General features: G+C 43.6%; 2 protein-coding genes and 1 long non-coding RNA gene across 4 annotated transcripts in view; 1 reads left to right on the top strand and 2 right to left on the bottom strand.

Moving 5' to 3' along the window:
* Positions 1–795: 795 nt before the first annotated feature.
* On the top strand, positions 796–8091 carry LOC103372511 (integral membrane protein GPR137B-like). The gene is made up of 7 exons (XM_008302167.1): positions 796–1197; positions 4930–4979; positions 5078–5300; positions 5480–5629; positions 6299–6427; positions 6583–6704; positions 7971–8091. The coding sequence occupies exons 1-7, from the start codon at positions 796–798 to the stop codon at positions 8089–8091; spliced, it is 1197 nt and encodes a 398-aa protein (XP_008300389.1).
* Positions 8092–11322: 3231 nt separating this feature from the next.
* On the bottom strand, positions 11323–11765 carry LOC103372509 (uncharacterized). Its single transcript, XR_521001.1, has 2 exons — positions 11692–11765; positions 11323–11649 (listed from the first exon to the last, which is right to left on the bottom strand). It is a non-coding gene; the product is annotated as an uncharacterized LOC103372509 (long non-coding RNA).
* A 3527-nt stretch (positions 11766–15292) lies between these two features.
* Positions 15293–23573, bottom strand: part of ero1b (endoplasmic reticulum oxidoreductase 1 beta) — a 14894-nt gene continuing 6613 nt past the window's right edge. For both annotated transcript variants that reach the window (XM_008302165.1, XM_008302166.1), the window contains exons 5-16: positions 22707–22789; positions 21991–22064; positions 21702–21822; positions 21081–21127; positions 19768–19779; positions 19646–19672; positions 19284–19376; positions 18691–18937; positions 18270–18339; positions 17769–17855; positions 17213–17346; positions 15293–16577 (exon numbers count right to left, since the gene is read on the bottom strand). In XM_008302165.1, coding sequence (XP_008300387.1) covers positions 16517–16577; positions 17213–17346; positions 17769–17855; positions 18270–18339; positions 18691–18937; positions 19284–19376; positions 19646–19672; positions 19768–19779; positions 21081–21127; positions 21702–21822; positions 21991–22064; positions 22707–22789 — 1056 coding nt within the window. In that variant the 3' untranslated portion in view covers positions 15293–16516. The remainder of the gene's footprint in view (positions 16578–17212; positions 17347–17768; positions 17856–18269; positions 18340–18690; positions 18938–19283; positions 19377–19645; positions 19673–19767; positions 19780–21080; positions 21128–21701; positions 21823–21990; positions 22065–22706; positions 22790–23573) is intronic.

Raw genomic sequence — 23573 nt, 5'->3', positions numbered from 1 at the left:
GAAGACAGATTTCCCATAAACTGTCAGTTGCTTCATGAATTCAGTCACTGATCTGGTTAATTTATTTATTCAATCATTCATTCTGTCAATAACTTTTAATCATCTGTTTGTTCTTCATCACTCATCCATTCAGTCACGGTTTTGTTGATTCATTTGTGTCTTCATTCATTCATTCATTTTCTTTTTATTCAAATATTTATTCATTTGTACATATTGTTCTTTTTTTGTTTAGTCACTGATTTGGTTAATTATTGATTATTTCATTCATGATTGTTCATTCAAAATAAATACACGTAATGTGTCACAAAGTAAGAATCTAAATCCATCAGCGTGTCAGAGATAATGAGAACCAGTATCAGTCGACGTCTGTGTGACGCTGCTGTGACACTGTGTGTGTGTGTGTGTGTGTGTGTGTGTGTGTGTGTGTGTGAGGAGGGACCACAGATCCCAGTTTACCCCTCTCTCCTTCCAGATCCATCTCTCCACCTTCCTCTCCTCTCTGCAGCATCCCTCCTCCTGTGTAGCCAATGACCTGCTGGAGAGCAGCATCATGTGACCAGTGGGCACCAATCGCTCTCCACCAGGCACCGGCAAAAAGAGGGGTGGTGTCTCTCCTCCTCCTTCTCCTTCTTCCCTGTGAGTCAGACGGTGTGTCTGGAGGAGAGTCGATGGATGTGAAGGATCCGTCTAACGAGCTGAGACACGTTTCTTCTTGTTCGCCTGGAGAGGAGCTCCAGCTGCTCTGCCTTTGAGCCCCTCCATCCCGCTCTCCCTCTGTCAGGGAACGCAGGGGGAATGAATGGGGAGACGATGGAGGAGACCCCATCGCAGGAGCAGCAGCATGCCGGTAACGGCTCCCACCTCCCTCCCCCTCCCACCATCACACCGGCCATACCCCCCTACGTGAAGCTGGGTCTGACCATCGCCTACACCATCTTCTACTCGCTACTCTTTGCCTTTGTCTATGCCCAGCTCTGGCTGGTGCTGCGGTACCGACACAAGCGCTTCAGCTACCAGACGGCCTTCCTGTTCTTGTGTCTGCTCTGGGCCGCCCTGAGAGCCCTCCTCTTCTCCTTCTACTTCAGGGACTGTGTGACCGCCAACGCACTTGGACCTTTCGCTTTCTGGTTGCTCTACTGCTTCCCAGTCTGCCTGCAGTTCTTCACGCTCAGTCTCATGAACCTCTACTGTGCACAGGTGAGGGGGGCACTGCTTCTGCTGCTGGTGGAGCAGAAGCTGGTGACACGGGGGACAGAGCACTGAGGGTTTGAACTCTGGCAGGCCTTAATCTGCTTCACCAGAACTGTGTTAATTTCCAAAGAAAATACTGTTTGAGTCATTGTTGATTTGACTTGTGGACCGTGATAGTAACGGCCACAATGGTCTCTGAAGGCAGATAACATGAACATAAAAATTCAGACTTTGTCAGTGAACTGGTGCTCATGCAGCAGCACACGTTGTGCTCTTAAACTCTCTGGTTGGGTTCAGGCAGTTAAAACAACTTGGTTCTACCTTGACAGCACCAGTGGTCCTCAGTGGTGACGGCTTAAATGATTCAATAACACAAATGGTTCTAAATGATCAACAAACCTTCAGCAAGAGACAATAAAACATGTTGCCTGTCATTCCATATCTGGCAGTCCTGCAGGACAGAATACAGGTATCCATGCCTCACAAAAATGTTGAAAAACTTTTTAAACTGTTTTGTGATCTGTTACCACTGCAGTGAATGTTTCATTAAAACTCGGCAGCTAGAACTACTAAAAATGGTGAAAGAGCATCTTAACCCTGGTTAAAGACCTTGTTGTTGTAGATCTCCAGTGGTCCTCACCTTGCTGCAGTGACGTAGAGGTGTGGTGGGAACGCTGTGATGTCACTGATGGGCGTGGCTACGGGTGCACACTCCTGACCACGCCCAGCAACAGCCGTCAAAAGATCAACCTGAAACTTTCAACTAGAGAGAAGCAATGAAACGAGTTCTTTCATCCTGATGTTAAAGTCTTAAACCTGCTAGACGTCTCAGTTTGTCCATCTAAACACACTCAGGTTGTGCAGTGGATCTCTAAGTGTCATGCTTAACGGGAGTCCACGTCATAAAGTCTCCAAACCAAATGTGTCAGAGCAACACTTGGAAAAACTCGTCCAGGGTGACGGACAAGAAATACTAAGAATACAGTCGTGACTCGATAATCGACCCTTAACAATCCTAAACCTGCTATCTGACAGGTTTTTAGGAAAAACCAACAGAACCCATAAAAACAGCCTTAACATAGCGACAGCCTTGGATTGTGACTCCGACATGACATTTAATGTCACCAATCAGGATGACGGCGTATTATCTGACTGAACAATCCCACAGATTGGCTACGTTCANTGACTGAACAATCCCACAGATTGGCTACGTTCACACTGCAGGACTTGATGCTCAATGAGGATTTCTTTGTGACTTCCTTCACGTTTCCAGTTCAATGCGACTTGTATGTGATCTGCTGTGTGAACTTCATCAAGTACTGCCTGTGTGTTCTGGCCACTTCCACCCCGTCAGAGCGCTGCCCCGGGGTGGAAGTGGCCGGAACATGTACAATCTCACCGGTCAATTAAAAATCCAGCAATGCGTAGTGTTCTAACAACACACTAGTTATTATAACAACTATAAACAACTAATGAGCCTTCCAGCATCAAGCCCTTCTTGTATCTGGACCTCCGTCCTGACAATCCGACAGCTTTGCTATCCAACATAAAAGAAGGTTTTACATTTCGTGTCAGATTATTGAGTCATGACTGTATTTCCACTCCATTGGATGGGACTAGCCTGGTTTCAGACTGCTGAATTGTCAGCAACATCTCCAATTTTTTCAGCAATTAAAATCTCAGCAGTTGGAGAAGTCTACCAATCAGAGCTTGGTATTTGAGACATCCTATCGATACATACAGGAAAACTACCAGCAGAAGACTGTGAATGAGGCACCTTCTGAACTGTAACATCTTCAGTCTTTGTAGAAATGTCCTACTCTGAGTAAACGTTGCTCGACACTCGACCTCCTGCATCCACTGAACCTGACATCCATTGGAACAACTATAGCAGTCTCTACCGACTTATGATAGAAAAGTAAATTGACCAACATAAACACAATGTGCCACTGAATGAACTCTGTGTAGGTCTGTAACTGAAGCCCAAACCTGGGCTGCACCAGGATCTTTTAGGTCCAACTGAACTGAGCCCAACTGATATTACTCAACTTTAGACCTGACTCTGGTTCCAAACTGAAGCTACCATGTACCATGCTTTCATGGCTATTGCCGACCATCTCAACAGACTAAAACAATACGCTGGATGCACTGTTTCTTTCCATCTCCACTTAAGGCAATGTTACAGGGCCAAAACACTTTGTCAAAACCATTTGGGTTTAGATGGATTAGTGGTTGATGCTGGAGAATCTGTCTTGAGTATTTCACCAATACAACTGTCTTGATTGGCAAGTCCACCTTGTTTCAGATATCTTCTAAGAATGACACAATACAGATGACTGGTGGCTTTGTTTTTACTGATCCTTTCATTTTTTTTTAAACATTTATTGTCAAAGTGAGGCGTCTGTTGGAAACTGAAGGTTACGCATGAGTTTCGTCTGTATATACAGCAAAAACCTTCAACCCATTTTTTATTTGTTGGGACGAACAGTTTTGCATCCGTTATTGGCTTTCTTTAGCAAACAATGTTGTCTGTCAGCTACAGACAACGCTAGCACGCTACGTTACTACTATGCGTACGCACACCAAAAGTAATTTGGAGGTCGGTGTCTTGCTCAAGGCTGCTACAAAAGAAAAACTTGTAATCAAACTACAAACCCGACAAGTAATGGATGGTCCAGTCTACCATCGAAAATGTAGCTGCCCCTGGAGTCGTTCTACGGATTTGTGTACGTTGTTTTGGGGTAAATGGGTACAAACAGGAAAAAGCATGATGCCGACAGTCGGTACACTGTCGGCCTTATATGTCGTAAATTCTGTCAGTTTGTGCCGTGATCAGCGTTGCAGCTGCCTCTCTCCTCTTATTCATTTACAGCAGCTGGCAGATTCTGAAATAGACCTGAAAACAAAGACTACGCTTTCTTTTTTAGTCTGGAGAAGAGCCTCTTTACCAGCAACTGTCCCTGAGAGCTGAGATGACGCAGGTTATTCTTCCAACCAAACAATACGTTGTCTTATTTCTTAACGAGGGCACCTTCAGGATCTAATCGATTAAATGAGCCACTAGAATTAAAAAAACAAGCTTTAGACTGATGGTGTTGAGGCAGCACTCACACAGCACATTTGGCATCTAAGACAACCTGAACTGTGCTGGAGTGTCTCTCAGCTTTTTGGACTTTGAGATATTTCTCAAATAAAACGCTGGTGATAGAAAAGAAGTAGATCGGACGATGCGGTGTTCAACCATGGACATCAGCTATGGAAGGCAGAGTGAGGAGGAGCAGATACTGTTGGTAAAACCTGACAATTGTTTCAGCATAGATTTACCGTCCACACAAATGTCCTTGGGCATGACGCTGAAGCATTGTGGTGGTGAATGGGTAAATGAGAAACACATTGTAAAGCGCTTTGAGTAAAACTAAGGTTGGTAGACGCTATAGAAGAGCAGACCATTTACTGTTCACCATGAGCTGGAAAGAGTGTGTTCAAAGGTGTCCCGCAGACAGTCTGTGGGTCATAGTCTGTTAAAATCCTGCAGGTTGAAAAAAATAAAAATAAAACTAAACATCCACATGAGGAGAAAAACGAGTCTGATCGGGCTCTGGTCAGTGAACAGTCATTGATATGTGCTCGTACCAGATGTTCAGCGGACCATATTGATTATAAATTAGTCAACAGATCAGAGGTGTGAGCAGCTATTCAGAAGTCTGTTTGTAATCAGTCTGTTTTTTTCCCCCACAGGTTTACTTTAAGGCCAAGTCCAAGTACACACCTGCACTGCTGAAGTACAGGTAACTTCAACGAACTTATTCCTTATGACGTAATCGTGATGAGTTCAAGAGATCTTCCAGAGCCCAGACCAGGTCTTTCCCTCTGTCCCCTCCTCCAGACTTCCTCTGTACCTGGTCTTCCTGGCTGTCAGCTTCATCTTCCTGGTGGTTAATCTAGTTTGTGCTCTGCTGGTCAAGATGACCGCCGCCGACGTCAAGACCATCGTCCTGGTGAGGGTGACCATCAACGACAGCCTCTTCGTCCTCTGTGCTGTCTCGCTGTCTGTCTGCCTCTACAAGGTCACCAAGATGTCCCTGGCCAACATCTACCTGGAGTCCAAGGTAACAAAGAACCCGTTTTCTGGAGATTTCTAAAATACACAAACATTTACAGTAAATATTAAATTCATGGTTTTCCTTCACTGGAAGGAATTCTGCACATATTGGTACATGTGTTTATGCACAAAATAAAAAAAGAATCAAGGTGAGAAACAACAAAGAATGAATACGTCTGTGTTTAGGGGACCTCAGTGTGTCAGGTGACTCTCATCGGCATCATGGTGGTGTTACTGTACGCGTCCCGGGCCTGTTACAACCTGGTGGTGCTCGCACTGGCCGACATCGAAACCATCAACTCCTTTGACTACGACTGGTACAACGTTTCAGACCAGGTAAGAGTCGGTTAGATTGTGATTTAGATTTGAATCTATGAACAGCATCTCTGTGTAGGTTTTGGTTTTATTCATTTATTTCTGCTTCAAATCGTGTTCTGGACCGGTGGAAAACCTACCCTGACCTGACATGTACAGCACCAGTCTAAGGTTTGGACACACCTTCTCATTCAGTGGTTTTTATTTATTGTAATTATTTAATACTGAAGTCATCAAAACTATGGAAGAACACATGGAATTCCAGTAAAAAAATAAAAATAAAACCATTGTATGAGAAGGCGTGTCCAAACCTTTGACTGGTTAGAGCCATTTTTCTGAGATTAAACACAGTCTCCATGAGATGTTGGGAGGGTGACAGACTGCAGATCTGCCTCCTGGTCTCCCCTCTGGACTCGCAGGGTTTTAGCTTTCTAATAAACTCGACCATATTCCTTGATGTGACAGCTGCAGCGTTCAAAGTGTGATTAGTGCCGTCTTTCCTAATCAGACCAGGTTTTCTCCAGAACCTTTTCCAGTTATCTATTAAGCCCACAGTGTTTTCTTGGCACCACCTCGACAGCCAGCAGTTGCATGATGACACGTAGCTGTAAATGTCATCACTGGTCACATTGAGAACACTACTACATCCTTCTGCCTCTGACCTCTGACCTCTGAGCTGTGTGTCTCCAGGCAGACTTGCGGTCATCGCTGGGAGATGCCGGTTACATCGTGTTCGGAGTGATTCTGTTCGTCTGGGAGCTGCTGCCCACCTCGCTGGTCGTCTTCTTCTTCAGGGTCAGACGGCCGCCTCAGGACAGGGTCAGTCCTCCTGCAAGTTTCTCTGTGGAATATTCTGACTGTTAATCCTCAGGAGAAAACATTTGGTTTCTCTTAATTTCTCTGAGCTCACCTTAAACCTCAGTAGCACACGTACCTTCATGTTATCTGGCATCACAATGAATCTCCGTCCACAGAGCACTGCTGGGATACCGAACCACGTTCTCTCCTCCAGAGGATATTTCTTCGACAACCCTCGTCGGTACGACAGCGACGATGACTTGGCGTGGAGCATTCCCCCCCAGAACGCTTCAGCGAGGTGAGAACACGATCGCTGTGTTAGTATTAGATCATGTGACTGTAACGAACTTTCTGTAAACTCTGGTGATTAAGAATGCATGAAAATTCAAGGTCTCAAAAGTTAGCTCAGACTGATCGATGAATAGTTGTTCCTCCTGTTTGGACGGGATGTAACTGTAAACATAGTTTACCTAAGGTACCCTACCGAAGGGATCAATAAAGTTTTATCTAATCTAAATAGATACGCAATGGATTTGGTTCGATAAATGTAATGGTTAAAATATACAAGTGAAAGTAAATACTCAGTACACTAACAAAACATTATGGAAATGGTGAGTCAAATACCTTAGAAAGAAAGGATTAAATTAAAACTGTTAGTTTAAGTAATGGATTAAATCTTTGTTTAAAATAAAATAAAAGGAACTGATAAAAGGCTTTATAAAATGTTTAGCTAAAATGGTTTGAATAATTGAACTAGCAGTTATTTAAAATAGCTAAAGGAATGGATTAATTGGTAAGATAAAGTTGTTAACTCAATTTGTTAAAACAGTTAACTAATGTAATGGATTACATTAAAAAGTTACTTAGATTGAATGGCTAGCTAATGCTAGCTAATGCTAGCTAATGCAGGTTTGCTAAAGACAAAGACAATGGATAATAGCTCAAAATAAACTTAAATGGTTAATTAAATTGTTAGCTAAAAGTAAAGAGTTAAAGTATTTTATGGAATTGATCGCTTAAAGTAGGGCTGCAGGTGGATCAGTGGCTTCCTCCCACAGTCCAGAAACATGTTGAGGTTAATTGGTGATTCTAAATTGTCCGTAGGTGTGAATGTGAGTGTGCTTGGTTGTCTGTCTCTAAGTGTAGCCCTGTGATAGACTGGTTACCTGTCCAGGTGAACCTGCCTTCACCCTGAGTCAGCTGGGATAGACTCCGCCCCCCATGACCCTAGTGAAGGCTAAGGTGTAGAGATGATGGATGGATGGTAGCATTTAGTATCAAAAGGTAAAAGTGATGGAAAAGTGGTTCAACAGATATCTGAAGGTAACAGAGAAGTGATTTAATGGACCAGACTTTGACTGAAGCATCTACTATTGGAGCCTGGATGGATGGACTGTTAATATCTAGAATCATGGTGATGGATAATCGTAATAACTTATATGTGATGGATACAAGGTGGAAATGTTCAGGTAGACACTTAGTGTTCAGCTGTAGGAACCAATACTGTAGAACTTATAGAAGTTATCTAAGAGGCTGTTTGACACTTTCTCTCCTCTCCATCCAGTCTCTCCTCCGACTGCTACGACTGGGGCAGCCGCCACAGCAGCTTCACTGTGCACACCAACAGCGACGAACAGCGACTGACCGCCGCCGCCGCCGCCGGAGAGCTCCACCCTTACCCATGATGCCCTGCTCCCTGTACAGCACCACTCTGCACTTTGACACTGCTCAGTTCTTGTGTTTGGTGAAATCACTGACGTAGAGGTTTGTAGAGTCACAGTAGAACACGTAGAAGAGAAAGGAATGTGTTTTACAGGGTTCCTACACGGATCACAGTCCGTTTTTAAACCTTCTTCTTTGATACTGATCCTCGGACCAGAAACTAGAAACAATAGCAACACTTTATTGGACTGGGCCGGTACCTTTCAGCTTATTTCCTGGAAACTGGTTCCTCTTCATTGATAAAGCCACACATCCTATATTGTCTCGAGAATTGGCATTTCTGGCATTTCTTTTTTTTTTAAAGGTAACTCAGATGGATATTGATGTCAGTTTCTGAACTCTTTCTGACCAATTTAATGCCTTAAAATCTTCAACCTGATCAGCTTTCTCCTTTTCCTTTATAACTAATTGGAATTTGCAGCTTGATACCAGATCAGGACGTTTGCTGGAAAACACAGTGCTTGTAAATTAAATCATCACCACAAAGTCTTTGATAAAAGATCAATTCACCAACAACAGTAGACCTTTACATTTCCTTAAAATTATATGGATCAGTATTTTTTATCAAAACACAGTGTGGAAGCCGAGAGGTTTGAATGCCCAAATCCTGTGACTGTTGTGTTTGATTTTGTCCATTGACCTCGGTGACAGTATGGATCGCTCAGACCTGACACAGAATGTGCATGTGACGGGAATTTAAACATGTGTTTATAGAATAACTGTATGAAATATGAAGGAAACACACCAAACATGTGTTTGCTGATGCAGCTTGTTGACGCCTGTGGCTGTGGTTCGAATGAATGAATTCTTAGAAGTGGTTTGAGCTTTGCAGGACTTTGCAGGACTTTGGTCATAATCAAATCAAATCTTTCTCCAGACTAACGCTGTGTAGGAACCCTGCCGATGCTTCTTAGAGTTACACTATGTAGATGATGTTGCGATGCCTCTTTTAAAGAATGTTTCTTCATCATTTGAGGAGTATTTCAATCAGGATTATTCAGGTGCTCGAATCCAACCCGACTCTTCCTTTGGCACATTTCATATACGGACACGTCCAATAAATTCAACAAAAAGGAAAAGCAAAGACCAGACATAAACAGAGAAAAGGTGGGAAAGATGGTTAAAGAAATAAAAGTCAGAGGATAGTAATAGTTTGTCTTGACTCCTTCCTGGATGTAAACCCTCTGATTCTCGTTGCCTTTAAGACGGTAAAATAAAGACTTTGTAATGAATGAATGTAACTCCTGAGTCCAAGATCTCACTGAGACTTCTAACTTGGTCTTCAGTGACAGTAAAATGAGATTAGCGCCACCTTTCAGCCGTGTCTCTACAAAACTATATTCCTATTCAGCTGACTTGTTGCTGGACGAGGGTTTGTGTCATAACTCATTTTTAAACTAACATATCTTTTCCATTTATTGCTTTACTGTCAGTCATTTTCATCCAACCAGTCGTATGTTAGACGGGGTGGGATTTATCACCATGCAAACACTTTAAACATCTTATTTGAACCCAAACCGGGACATTTTCCTCAACGTAACCGACTCATTTTGGTGCCTAAACTAATCCACGCTTCAAAACAAGAAGTTGTTAAAATGTCAACCAAACGATGATATTTTCTTAAGAACCATCTTTAAAACCAACCGTGTGGTTTTGGTGCCTAAAGCTAACCAAACAGGGAATGAAAGGAAAGATAACAAGTACAGGTGAAAACCTAAAGCCCACTCCTGTGATGCTGCCTGGCTGCAGCTTCCTCCTGCACTGCTGAGAAGACAGCGGTGAGGACTGAAGGACTGAATGGAGTCAGAGCTCCATCTAGTGGACAAACGGCGCAACAACAGCATTCTGCGCAACTGTGACACTTAACGGCATTTACTGTTTTATGAGAGAATAACCAGATGATGAGCCAGAACATCACCAAAATTTAATCATCTGTCCATTGTGCCATTATCAACATTGCCTGAAAGTTTCCTGAAAATCCGTTCGGAACTGTTCAAGTTATCTCGCTAAAAAATAAACAAACAAACAGATAAACAGATAAACGCTGGCTAAAACATAACCTTCTTGGCGTAAGGAGGTAATCCTGCCTCAATCATTTAAATCAGAGCCTTTATGAGAGCGTTCTCAGTATTGTGGCCCACATCGAAACTTATCAAAGTTCAGCATATCCTCCTGACATTAGTGACACGATGAAATGTTCTTCTGACCATCGGTTTCAACTTCTGAATGGAAAAGCTCAGTTTTAATTTGCAAAGTATTTCATTTGTTTTCCTCCATTAGCCACTCCTATCAGCTGAGAAGCATAAACTATGGCTATGCTGAAGCGAGTGAAAGCACCAGGTTCAGGGAAAGATGGTGGATTTGGTCAAATGTTTAATAAAAAATAAAAAAATCAAAGCTGACATAATGTTCCAGTACTTACTAATACCCAGTGTTGTAGGCAGCAAGGACTGAAACTATCTGGTAGTTCCTGAAGACAGTGTTATGGATCGGTTATTACTGATTCGTTGTAGTTGTTTATTGTAGGAAACTGCTACACAAAGTTTTTAGATTTTTAAACTGTGCCCTGAATAATCCTTGAAACACTCCTCAGGTCATTTCTGTTCACATGTTTTTGTCAGAAAAGAAGTCACACATGTAAACACTGTTACTTGATCAATCGCCTGTAAATATCGATAGCCAGACAACCGATCACCTCCTGTGTTGTAAATCCACAAGTCGTTTAATTTTTGTGAAATAGTAATTAAGATAGTAATCGGTGACTAATTCTCATTTAGTGGTTCTGACGACAGACTGGACAAGGTTTGGTTAAAGGAGGACGTTCAGAACCGAGCCGTCATGAGGTTCTGGTTGAGATTGTTTGGCGGTGTTCACATTTCTGTAACGACGCTCTGGAAAAAAAAAGCTTAAACTCTATATTTCTAACAGACGCAGGTTTTGTAAGTTATTTGTACAGTTGCGGTGTCTCACTAAGATGACGTATTTTGCTGTTGGACTCTTTTGTGTTTGTTGTTTTGTGTGTTTGTGACGTGTTGACGAGAACATTAAAACGAGAAGACGATCAGGAGAACGGGTTTCTGTCTCTTGTGATCGTTTCCAGAAAGAACTCGAGTGAGCCTACGTTGAACCACGTAAATAAAACAGCAGTGAAGCAACATAACACGAGCTCTTGTGGAAGAGCTGAAGCCGTTGGGTGATATCCAGAAATATTTATTCCTTTTCAAATAAATATATTCAGCAGGTACACACATCAACATAGAGATCTGAAAGTAAAACAAAGAAAGAAACTTCCACCTGCGCTTCCCTTTACAAACTGTACAGATTTTGGATTCAACACGAAGAGCGTCGACATCTGAAGCAGATTCCTTTATTTTATTTGTTTGTTTTTTTGTCTTTTTGTGTCTTATTCCAAAATGGCGTTGGTTTGGTTTTTAAGGCTGACGAGCAGACTGTAAAGGAAGTCCAGCTGCTGGAGGGCATGCAAGGCTCAGAGGAGGGCATGCGCGCACACACACACACACCTACACACACACACACACACACACACGCACGCACGCACGCACACACACACTCGCTCACACACACACACACTCGCTCACACACACTTTGTGCCTGATTTACTTTGGGTCTCACATTCACAAAGACAACCAGTGTTTGTATTCAGGTGTGACGATCACTCTGGAGGCTGAAGGTGACGATAAATGGAAAATAACTGATAGATAAAATAAACATGATCATTAGTTTTAACCCAAAAGTTTGTAATCAAGCGATTGTGAGCATCTTAAGCACAGTTTTTTTTTAGAATATTGGACTCTTTTTGAACCAGAAAAATAAATAGCTAGATAATCACACACACTCCAGATTTCCCGCCTTGGAAATTAAAAAATTAATGAAGTGACCGTTTAGGTTCAATCCTTCCTTTACGTGATGTCAGAATAAATGGTGCAGATAAAAACAAAACGGGTCCAATAATCACGAGAAGCTGCGATTAATCATTGTCAGCCTAAAATAATGGACATTAAAGTGTTAATTTATGAACAATTAAAAGTGTATTCAATGGTAAATGATCTCATCGTTTGTATTTCCTGTTATTGACTTTAAAATCACAAAGAAAGGACGGACGCTACTTTCTTTTGCTGTATTGACACACTCAGGCTTCCGTACACAGTTTAGATCTGGTGTGAAGACAAACAAACAGAAGATCCGTCATCATCAGGCAGGTTCCTCTAAAGCATCGACAACAAAGAGCAGCCGTTCCTCCGACAGGCTGGCGGTGGTCTTTTCTCTCCACCTGCTCAACATCCAGTGGCTTCACAGTAGCTGCACGTAAGGACACTGGGGTCACATGTTGCGTATTGCTTTTGGAAATCTGGTGGTTTTAGCAACCTAAAGGTGTTTACGCTCCACAAATACACAAATTCAACTTGACATTGGATTCTCACACATTTTCTTGCTGACTTAACGGCACAAGTTTAGTAAAAATCCAATTAAGGGCTCTGAGAGCGAATCAGGAGATAAAATTTAAAGGGAAGTGACTGAAGGCACTGAACCCATCGTCATCTTTCAACATTTACAGTTTTGTCGTCGTTTTGGTGTCTGAAAGTAATGAATGTAAATCAAATGTGACAACGGGACAAACGGCATTAAAACCCACTGAAATGCTTCAGCTGTGAAGGTTGCTGGAAAAACCAAACGTTTGTCTGAGTGGGTTTGATATCAGATTAAAACTGTTATGTGGGAAAAGTAAAAGGTGATTTCAGACTGAAACCACTGCTGCATGTGTTTCCTTTCATTTATATGAATCAAAGCGTTAAAGCTGCAGTTGCACTTTCAGCATTACTTTTCATTTTACCAGATTGTTTATTCTGTCTGGAAACATAAAAACGATGCGTCAGCCTACGTTCTACCTGCAGTAAACTGTGACGAGACAAAAGCTTGCTAACATTATAACGCGTCTCTTCACTACAGCGTGCAGCCGAGGCGATCGAGGAATCCATAAAACATCAGCCTGTCCGTCATAAACACACAGAACAAACAGTAAAACCTAAATACAGGAACATTCTTTGGTCCGCTTCATAACTTCTAATATTGAGCAAAACAAACAGTTGACCGTTGAAGCCCGGCTAATCAGACAGGTGTTGGTTTTCTGTCTGAACATGGGGGAATGTTTTTGTCATTTTGATGGTTGACATCAACATCTAGGCCTGTTTAGGAACCGATACGATGGCGGATAGGAACCAAAGCTGTCAGGAGCTGCTGATTTATTCACATATTGTCAGTCTGGTTCCACTGAAAGGAGACAAATTAGCTTCTAGTGGCTCCTGTTTGGATGTACAGAAAACCACCACTGTGTTACTGGGATAGGAAGAAAAAAAACAAGTGATGATTTCTGTTTTAGTTCTCTAACTTCTAAGCAGATTCCTAGAAATGTATTTCTTTACGTTTGAAGTTTGTGCTGCTGAAGGTCTCTTAAAATCTCAACCTACTCCATGACCAATATTTTAATTTCCACATCGCAGCGGGACTTGAGATTTAAAAATGTTTGTTCCATGTAAGAAAACTGCCCTCCTGCTAACTGACAGACGTCTCGGCCTCCCTGCTGCTTCTCCTCGGCTCTGTCCAGGCTTTCTGCCGGCCACATCATGACCAGAACATTTTCTACAGACTCACGGCGTCCCCTGACCTAAACACTCTTTGCTTGTTGAGGTTGATCGTAACAGAAACAACAGTTAAATCATCTAAACTCACACGTATCACTTTGTAATCCTTATTCTGCCTCGGTTAAAAGACATTTCTCTTGAGAACAATCCTACAGCAGCTGTCTCACCGACACGGAGCTCAGCTACAGAACAAGTCTGGTGATGTTCCAGGTTTTTCCTTTGGTCATGTGCAGATCCAGGCCAACGCTGAGCGACTCTGAGCAACGTGTACAGAGTGTATCTGACTGCTCTGTGACTTAGAAAAGTAGTTCATAGGCAAGGCGCTAGCTTCTCTGAATATTTAGATGTTGGCTAAACCGATGGAGCATCGTGGTCCGGTTTCTGCCATAAACTGGCCTCTGGTCTGGGGTGTGACCCTGGAACCAACATTTAAAAACTATAACGCAGAGCTAGCAGCGAGGTCATTCTCCTCAGACCTGCTATCATAAACAACTTGATCTAGGAGGGTAGTAGAAGACGCACACATTGTTGGTTTGAATCTATAAATAAGAAAACATCTCCGTCCTGTAGCGTACTGGAACCAGGTCTTTCTGTGCCACCAGCAGCTCAGAGCAGCACGTCCAGGAATGGAAGTCGCTTACAGGAAAGTCGGCATCACACCTCGTAACATCCGTCTGCCTCTGAGCAAACTACAGTCATAGCACGAAGTAAAACACTGAAGCAGTCGTTCATCTCAAATCTACCTCGAGGAACTTTAAGACAACACGGTAAAAGCAGGAGAATAAACGGGGCGGTGCTACGCTTGGTTCTCGTGTTACATGATAAAGAACAGGCTCCTCCTTTAGCTCCTGTGCATCAGGTGGCGTTACTCTGCTCGGTAGATGTGTCGTATTTAATCTATGGTTTATCCTCAGAGCAGCATCAGAACACGTCAGACTTTGGCAGATCTCTGGGTTGTGTAGATTTCTGTCTACAGGCTGATGCTGCTGATCATCTGCTAACTGGGCGGGAAACTAAAAGTATTTCCTCTGCTCACTGTGTGCATGCACTGTGCTGTAAAGGAACGGGCGTGAACTCCAAAGACGGTCAGAAATTAGTGCTGAAACGTTGACACCGACATGTTTCAGAGAGCTGATGGTACACTTTGTGGACTGTGCAGTGTTGCCTCCACTCCCCCACAAACACACATCTGTCTACAGAGTTTGGCGTAAATAAAACACATTCAACCAGAGCGGAGTCATGCATGAGAGGAATTAAACTGCCGGTTTCAGTCGGCGGCTAACTGAGGGGGTGCAGTGGAAGAGAAATGAGGAGCTTCTTTTTGTTTTTGCTCTAAATCATGCAAAGATGTGGCAGTAATGCCAATATACAGACGTGCAGATGTGAAAGACGTGTTCCCTTAAAACTGTCATTCAGCAACAGCGTCGACAAGATGCTTGATTCAGCTGATCGAGACAACCAGACCGACTGCTTCTACAGGATGGGAAAGGCTGAGACAAACAGCTCAGTCTGGAAAAAGGAACGAAGCTTTAATTGATTTGATAACCAGCAGCAGCAGCAGCTGGACTTGCATCAGTAGCTCTGTGAAGTTAATACATCAGCAACTGCGATCAGACAGAAGTCCTTTAAAGAGGAGCTCTGCCTGCTCACGCTTCTGGAACCAGCTCTGTGCAGTCGCTGAATTTATCGCCAAGCCTTGCGCTCATCATCGTACTGCCAAGTAGCAGAGTAAGAAGCACACGGCGGCGACTGACCGGCAGCAAAACACAGGTCAGAGTAGCACAGTTACCGTCCAACTCACTTCTCACACACACACACACACACACTTTGTCTAGAGAGCCGACATAAATTAGGCCTGAGATGGTAAACACAAGCACATTGGTCCTACTTCTCAAGCTTTGAGCGACAAACCACTCTAAGTAGCATCGGGTGAGACGCACAGGAGAGGACAAATTAAATAAAGTTCAATTAAAAAGTAAAATAGGCAGCTAAGAAGCAAAAAACAAAAAGGAAACAAAACAAATAAAATAGGCAGCCTTATCCCGACGGCCCGAATGCAGTTTCATGTGCCCGAGTCCTTCTGGAAGTCTTTCTGCATCCTGCATCCAGAAGAGCCGTGAAAGCTTGAATCAGGTTCATACTATCAGTGTAAAAACCAACCAGGTGTCCACAGAGAGAGGGGTCTGTAGGAAACATACAAACGGTGACGTCAAAGAAAACTTCTCTAACAGATAAATGAAACTCAGTCGCTGGCTGCTGGACACAGTTTCGTTCGCGTCCACGCATCCTGATTCTGTGATCTGTGGCTTCGCTTCGGTCCAAACATCTGATCGTTTCCTTCAGGCTGTTTAACGTCACAACAACTTGCAGCTTTTTCAGGGTCAACTTCTCAAAAGAGACTAAAAAGTATTTAAATTAAAAAAAAAAGGTCAAAGTTAGTCACTCGGCTGACGAGTTTGACAGCAGACAAAAACACATCAGACTTTTCTGCCGAAGGCAAGAGGAGGCAGAAGTATTAAAATCAATGATCCACCACATGGAGAGGGAGGAAGATGCAAAGGGGGAAAATAAAAGAGATTCATGGGATCAAAATCGGTGAAAAGGTGTCGATAGGTTCAACACTGATCCTGATGTTAGTGAATAATGCCTTCTTCTGGCCAAGAGTTAGACCGCTGCAGTTCTCTGTGGGCTGGCGCCGCCTGCTGGCCAGGTGGAGCATCGCCTCCGGTTACCTCTTCTCCTTCAGCAGCAGGCGGAAGTTGTGGAGCTGATGTATACTGGTGGACAACCTGAAGCAGACAGAATGAAGATAAACGAACATTAAACAGCTGATGGGACAGGAGGGCGACTGAACCTCCAGTACACACTGTTCCTAATCAAACCCAGTAGCCTGCGTTTGGGAAAGCGGCGGATAAACTAGAGAGTAAAAGTCATTAAGAAATAAAAACCAAAAGTTCATAAAGTGAACCATAATGTAACCAGAGACCATCTTGATGATCAGATATTGATTTTAAATGAAGAAGTTCAAGTGTAACGAGGGTGATGACACAGAGGGTTGCATTATGGGCTGCTTGGAGCCTCAGTGATTGATTTTCAGTAGACTAAGGTTTCAATTAGATCGCGCATTTAATCTGTACAGGCATATTTTTCTGTCTTGCTCAACCAGAACTCCCACAAGACTAAATAAAGTTTGGTCTGGTTATGTTGACCGACTAACTGTGGTTCATTTTATTCACAGAGCTACAAGAGACCATCAAAAGCATTCAATCCCAGCAAAACGTCTACAGTTACACCCCATAAAACCCCATGCAGTGGTGAGAAGGCATTAAAGCACCAACAAATAGACACCGTTCAGCACAACCACTCACAGAGCCATTCTGCTAGCATGGCTAAATATACATTTTAGGCTCTCATGTGGACATACCTGCCGAAGCCGTTCAGTAGCGCCACAATCTCCTGTCGAGTCAGCTGGAAGCCTTTAGATGGGCTGTGCTCAGGGAGGTTCTTGATCTCCTTCTCAGAGAAGAGCACCTTCAGAGCTGTCCCCAGACCCTGGGTCTGCACACGACACACAAACGCTCAGATTCATCCGGAAAAACCAGGAAAGACTTCATGCATTATTGCATTTTTAGTCCAGATATGCAGCATTTACACACAGAAACATGCATGATGTAGTGAAGGAGCCATAACACAGTAAGCTATATGTTTTATGGCAATGCAGAGGTTGCTGTCAGGTTTCCTAGTTTGTACTGGAAGCAGCTGCAAGCACTAAACACATTTAGTCAAATCACCAACGCTGTACTTTTCTTAAAAACTCCGAACACCCCTGTGGTGCTGCTACAGGCTTTGAGCTGTGCACGGTGAAGGCACCGTGTGGAGCTCATCCCTGTTCACCAGCTCGCAGTCTTTTCCTGTCTATCCGTGATCCGTGGGTATTTGTGTGTGTACAAGATCAGAACAGAACCAGTGGAGCAGCTCACCTGTAGCTTCCCCCACAGTCTACATTTACTGCAGCCGACGCAGTCCATGATCCTGGAGATGTTTTTAAAATGGAGGCGGAATTCCTCCTGAAGGAAAAGTGAGGAGACGAGGAACTTTTATTTATCACTTAAATGTTTTAGATCATCACACGAGCATTAAGACACATTCCGATTCATAATCAGAACCGAATCAGATATTTGGAGAGGTTATGGATTGTGGCTGTTGTTTACATTTTTGGAAAACTGACATAAAACTTTATGGCAGAGGAACGGGAAGAGGAAGTAACAGAGGAACCCAAATACATTAAACATCAAATGGCTTTTCTGCTTCACTGCTCATTAAAAGATGTCAGAATAAAAAGACACCTGCTCTGTCAAAACCACAGAAACAAGCTAAGACATCATCCACTGACCCTACCTGAAAACATGACAGACACACAGACACAGACAGACATACTACATTAGTGTTCAAAGGCCACCATCACAGCTTTAGATTTTCACCTTTAATGTTTTGGCTTCCATTTTGTGTCCAGCAAACATGGACCTCTCATCGAAGTGCATCGGGAAAGCTCTGGGAGACAGAGACAGCCGTTAGACGCTATAATAACCACTGAACTCACACATGACTTGCATTCGGTTACTCTCACATACATCTATCTCTGTGAGCTTTAAAGTAGCATCACCTAAATCATCAGAGTTCATCCTCACGCTCCATCAAAAGCTGGATTTATGCTCAGTGAAGAGCTTAGAACTGTGGGAGGTGCTACAAAACTAAACAACAATCCATCCAGCAGCGGTTGTTGAGATATTTCAGTCTGGACCTTAAAGATCAGAAGGTTTGAGATCACGTTTGTCTCTAAACTGAACCCTTCCTACTCCATACGATGTCGTACGCTTCACTACACCGACAACAGCTTCTTACTTGATCTCGTTGAAAAACTGCAGCAGCAAGTCCTTGGTGTCTCCGTCCTCCTGAGAGTTTCCCGTGTACAGGTTGACGATGGCCCGCTCGAAGTACGGCGCCACCTTGTAGAGCGCTCGCAGCTCGATCAGGTACAGGAAGTAGAGGTTCTTCAGCCGCCGGGTGCCTTCGCCCTTCGTCTCCGCCGTGTCGAAGCGCTGACGGAACTCCTGGACATTTGGACCCCACACCGAGCGGCCCCAGCCCTCTGAGGAGTCGCATATATACAAGGTTGTAGTTCAAACACGATGAAGAACTGACACTTCTAGTCGGACTTATTTAATCCTCCTAACTGAAACTTTTAGACTAATTAGAGCAAAGTTCCTGTCCAGCTGTTTGTGTTCAGACAACATTTGAAAAACTAAAAACCTGTGAACTCTGGAACTCAAACGTAAACAATAACCATCCTCAGCATCTGTTTCTTTTATTTCATGTAGATGACGCGAAACCCTGGAAACCTTGGAGTCAACTGGTCTAATGGCTGCTAGACCTGAGACTAGTTGTAAAGTGACATCTTGTGAAGTCGTTTTCGTGTGATGTGTTGACTTCCTCACCGTCCAGGAGGTACTCGGCACACAGGTGGATGTTGATGCTGCTGTGAAGGCCCGAAATGAGTCGGTAGAAAACTCTCTTCTCCAAACACAAACCTGGACAGAGAGAGAGATCATGAACGTGTTTTATTAGATATAGATTCATTAGATAGACAGATATTGGTGGTGGAGCACAAGTCCCAGCTGGATGTAACACAGGAGCAAACTAATTATAATCAGTATGTTCTTCAGGTTAACTGAATAAAATGGAACCGTGGAAGTGCTTCACCTTTTAGGTGAAAAGCAAGACAGTGAATGTATTAGAAGGAAATATAAAGTTGTAAATATGTGAGAGCATGAAGGTAGGAACATGAGGTGGAACATACCTTCGAGCCAGTTGTAGAAACCCTCTCCTGCGACATGAGCGTGAAACAAAAGAGACCTCGTGAGTTATGTCTTAACATCGCTAAAAATAAATCCACATGAAGGCATCGTTTGTTTTACTCACCATCGTCGTCTCCTGCACATAAAACAGCAGAGAGGAGAAAAAAAAACAACTGTTAGATCTGGTCTATTAATACACACACACACACAAATCTACATAAACATGAAAAATTATAAAACAGAATGTTATTATCTGAATGTCAGCTATTTTAAAAGCAGTCAGGAGTTAAACAGGAATCAATAAACAGGACAAACCTGCATCTTATCTTAGTTTGGGTTGTGGTGCATTAAAACACAATATTATCTCATTTGAACACTGATCATCTTGCTGCCAAAGTCTAGGTACCAGACCCAACAGGATGCTTCTGGAGGCCCCACGTCCTCGCCCTGGATGAGCTGCTTCAGTGGCATTATTAGGTAGCTGGTTTTAATGTTGTGGCCGGTTGGTGCATGTACATATCCCTGAATACTTGCATCTCTACATGTCTGATACGAGGGGCTGAACGCTATAGTTTCACCAGCAGCATCATGGGTAAAGATATGGATTACAGACAGAGCATTTCTAATAAAATGAGGCAGTAAGTCACGAGTCGTTTTGAGGTTTTCAGTTTTAAGACTGGGAATGAATAAGGATGTGAGTCTATTCCTTACAATATGAAAAGTCATAATCATGAGAGTAAAAACAACAGATTGACAGCAACAGAAAACCTTTGATGAATTTATGTACTCAGACAGTCGGTGTGATGATGAGTCTGGTCACACACTTTCTCTGATACTCTGTGAACACATTCCAGTCAATGACAAAAACGTACTCAGGTCTGATACCAAACCTTGTTTGAAATGAACCAGTATCGACAAGATAACAAGGATAATGACCTTTGCAGAAGCTGCGATCACATTTGGTTTGTCTAAATGAAAGAGCTGAAGGTGGAGCAGACACAACTGTCACAACCTGCTGTCAGCTACTTCCTACTTCCCTCAGGCCCTGACGTCTCTTGGCTTTCCAGTCACTGCTGTTCTCAATGCATCCACCACATGCCAGTCACCTCACTCCCACATCCACCTGCTCACCTGTTCCTCGTTCCTCTGAGCATCTGAACCATTTCCACCTGCGCTTGTCGTGGCTGAAACACGTTTTCACTTTCCAGTTACACTGACCAAAGCCTGTGCTTGTATCTGAGCTTCCTGTTGCGTTGTTCCTGCCAGTGAACCCGTTAATCTGTGGTTTCCTCTGTGCTCACATGTCACACTGTCTGCTTGCTTATCATCCTCCACTGCTCCTGAAACTCCCAAATAGGGAACCTGTCTGAGTCATCCTCCCACTGCCTGCTGTGACAGAGACTGTAAACTTGACAGGTATTGGTTTTTCAGACTCACCTCTGCTGGGAGCCAGAGGGTTCAGAGGTCGGTACACCGATCTGGGCCTGTCGACACAAACACAGATTCTTATCTTAGACCGCAGTGATCATCACAAGTTTACATTCACAAACAGCTGACTATCTCTTGGCAGATAAAAGAGCACATAACAACATTTAGATCTTCCCCGTTACTTGTAGGAAAACGGATTTTCTTTAAACACAAAGAATAACAGTCAGTATTATATTAGACTGCAATAGTGGGGGGCGGAGTCTATCCCAGTTGAGTCAGGGTGAAGGCGGGTTCACCTGGACAGGTAACCAGTCTATCACAGGGCTACACTTAGAGACAGACAACCAAGCACACTCACATTCACACCTACGGACAATTTACAATCACCAATTAACCTCAGCATGTTTCTGGACTGTGGGAGGAAGCCGGAGAACCCGGAGAGAACCCACGCTGCACGGGGAGAACATGGAGACTCCACGCAGGAAGATCCCGGGTGTCCTCACCGGGATGCGAACCGGCGACCTTCTAGCTGCGAGGCCACTGAGCCATCAAAACATGACTTAAATAAACAGCATCTAACGGCGTTGCATCAAACGCTGTTATAAGTGTGTGTTTGTTTTTCAGTCTCACTTGAAGCAGTTTTCCTCGTAGATGCTGTTCCAGACTCTCCAGGCTGAAGGACCTTTATATCCAGTGAACCGTTCGGGATTCAGCAGCAGATCCACGTACTCAGCATCTGGGGAGGTCTCATCTGAAACACACACGAGTTCATTTTATGGTCAACAAACAGCACAATAATGGCATTTCTCTTCTTACAGTCTTAGCGGTAGTTTGATCAGACATCATGAGGATTTATCTCATGTGCAGCAGGAATATCCTCAGACAGTCGAGATATGATCACAGTGAAGGGGGTCCTCACCATCCAGCTCACAGAAGTGATCCTGAGCATCGTCGTGTCTCGCCCAGTCAGCGAACGCCTCTTTGCTCTGGTTGCTTTAACAGGAAATAACACAAACTTAATACATCATAGAAAAGAAACTGTGCGGCAGACAGATGACAGAGGTACATGTAGAAAAAAAACACAAAGCACCCTGTAATAAATGTTAAACCACTGTAATAATGACTGTAATGGCCACGTTCCTTCTGGATTACACAGTAAATTCACTTTTATGATTATAAACTCATATCCCAGCTCATCAGGAAGCTGGCTTCAGAGGGCAGGGTCGACCACGCTAACGGGTTACAGCTGGGTTGGCCAACAGCGGCAGCCTGACAGCACAGACAGTCGTGTTCTTCCTTCTCTGGTCTTTTCACTCTGGGATTAGTTTTAGATTTTCAAGTCGAACCAGTTAAGTGGCTTTGTGTTAGTCTTTGTTCCCTCAGGTTTAACTATGTGGCTTTATCAGATTCTCTAACTTGTATAATCTCAAGCTGTGTGTGTTTTTTTCCACGATAGGAGTTCAGTAAAGGTCAGTCTCCAGCGTTAAGCGTCGACTGGTGGGAAGCTACCAGCAGCTGCCAGTCAGACAGCGGTCAGTGTTTGCCTGGTTACTATCAGCTGCTTTGCATTGAGAACATGAGCTGCTGCAGCTTCTACAGTCAGCAGATAAAACAGACAGAGGTCTGCGGTCTCACCTCAGGGTGCTGTTGATGGCGCCCAGCTCTTTGGCCTGCTCGCACTCAGTCACGTCCAGCATCGTATTGGCTGCCTGGGAGTACTGGACACACAGAGGGGGGGTGTTAGCATGTCGTGCTAATAAACTGTGATCATCTCCACACAGGCTTCAGATATCCAAGTGTTCCCTCAGCCTGTGTTCAGGTGGTACGGAGAGCTTCTAAATCACACAGGAAACTACCCAACCATGCACTTCCTTTGCTCCTCTGCTTACATTTGACTATTTAAAATAAAGAAAGAGCAAAAGTCTGACACTTCCCTCACACACTGCTGAAGCAGCACATGCTTCAGCTTCCGTCTGAGTAAGTGGAACACGTCTGACTGGACTGAGACGAGCGCAGACGTCCAAACAGCTCTGGTTCATTACAAGACAAACATCAGGCTGCAGGCCAGGAGCCGACAAACACTCAGTCCTCAGCGTCCACATGGAAACTATCGGAGCAGATAAGATAAGTGGTCCCACAGTTTACCCAGTGAGTGTGTGTCTGTGTGTGTGTGCCTGTGTGTGTGTCTGTGTGTGTTTTTGTGTGTGTCTGTGTGTCTGTGTGTGTCTATGTGTGTGTGTCTGTGTGTGTGTATGTGTGTGTGTGCTTAGGTGTCTGTGTCTATGTGTGTGTTTTTGTGTGTGTCTGTGTGTCTCTATGTGTGTGTTTATGTGTGTGTGTGTTTAGGTGTCTGTGTCTATGTGTGTGTTTTTGTGTGTCTGTGTGTGTCTCTGTGTGTGTTTATGTGTGTGTGTGTTTAGGTGTCTGTGTCTATGTGTGTGTTTTTGTGTGTCTGTGTGTGTCTCTGTGTGTGTTTATGTGTGTGTGTGTTTAGGTGTCTGT

The sequence above is a fragment of the Stegastes partitus genome, unplaced genomic scaffold (assembly GCF_000690725.1).
Source record: "Stegastes partitus isolate 25-593 unplaced genomic scaffold, Stegastes_partitus-1.0.2 Scaffold1769, whole genome shotgun sequence".
Taxonomy (NCBI): domain Eukaryota; kingdom Metazoa; phylum Chordata; class Actinopteri; family Pomacentridae; genus Stegastes; species Stegastes partitus.
This window is presented reverse-complemented; position numbering and strand designations above follow the sequence as displayed.

Excerpts from the sequence above, each read along its gene's own strand:
- LOC103372511 (XM_008302167.1), top strand. The coding sequence starts at position 796 with ATGAATGGGGAGACGATGGAGGAGACCCCATCGCAGGAGCAGCAGCAT. Across the intron at positions 1,198-4,929 it reads TGAACCTCTACTGTGCACAG|GTTTACTTTAAGGCCAAGTC; the intron begins GTGAGGGGGGCA and ends TTTCCCCCACAG. Across the intron at positions 6,705-7,970 it reads CCCCAGAACGCTTCAGCGAG|TCTCTCCTCCGACTGCTACG; the intron begins GTGAGAACACGA and ends CTCTCCATCCAG.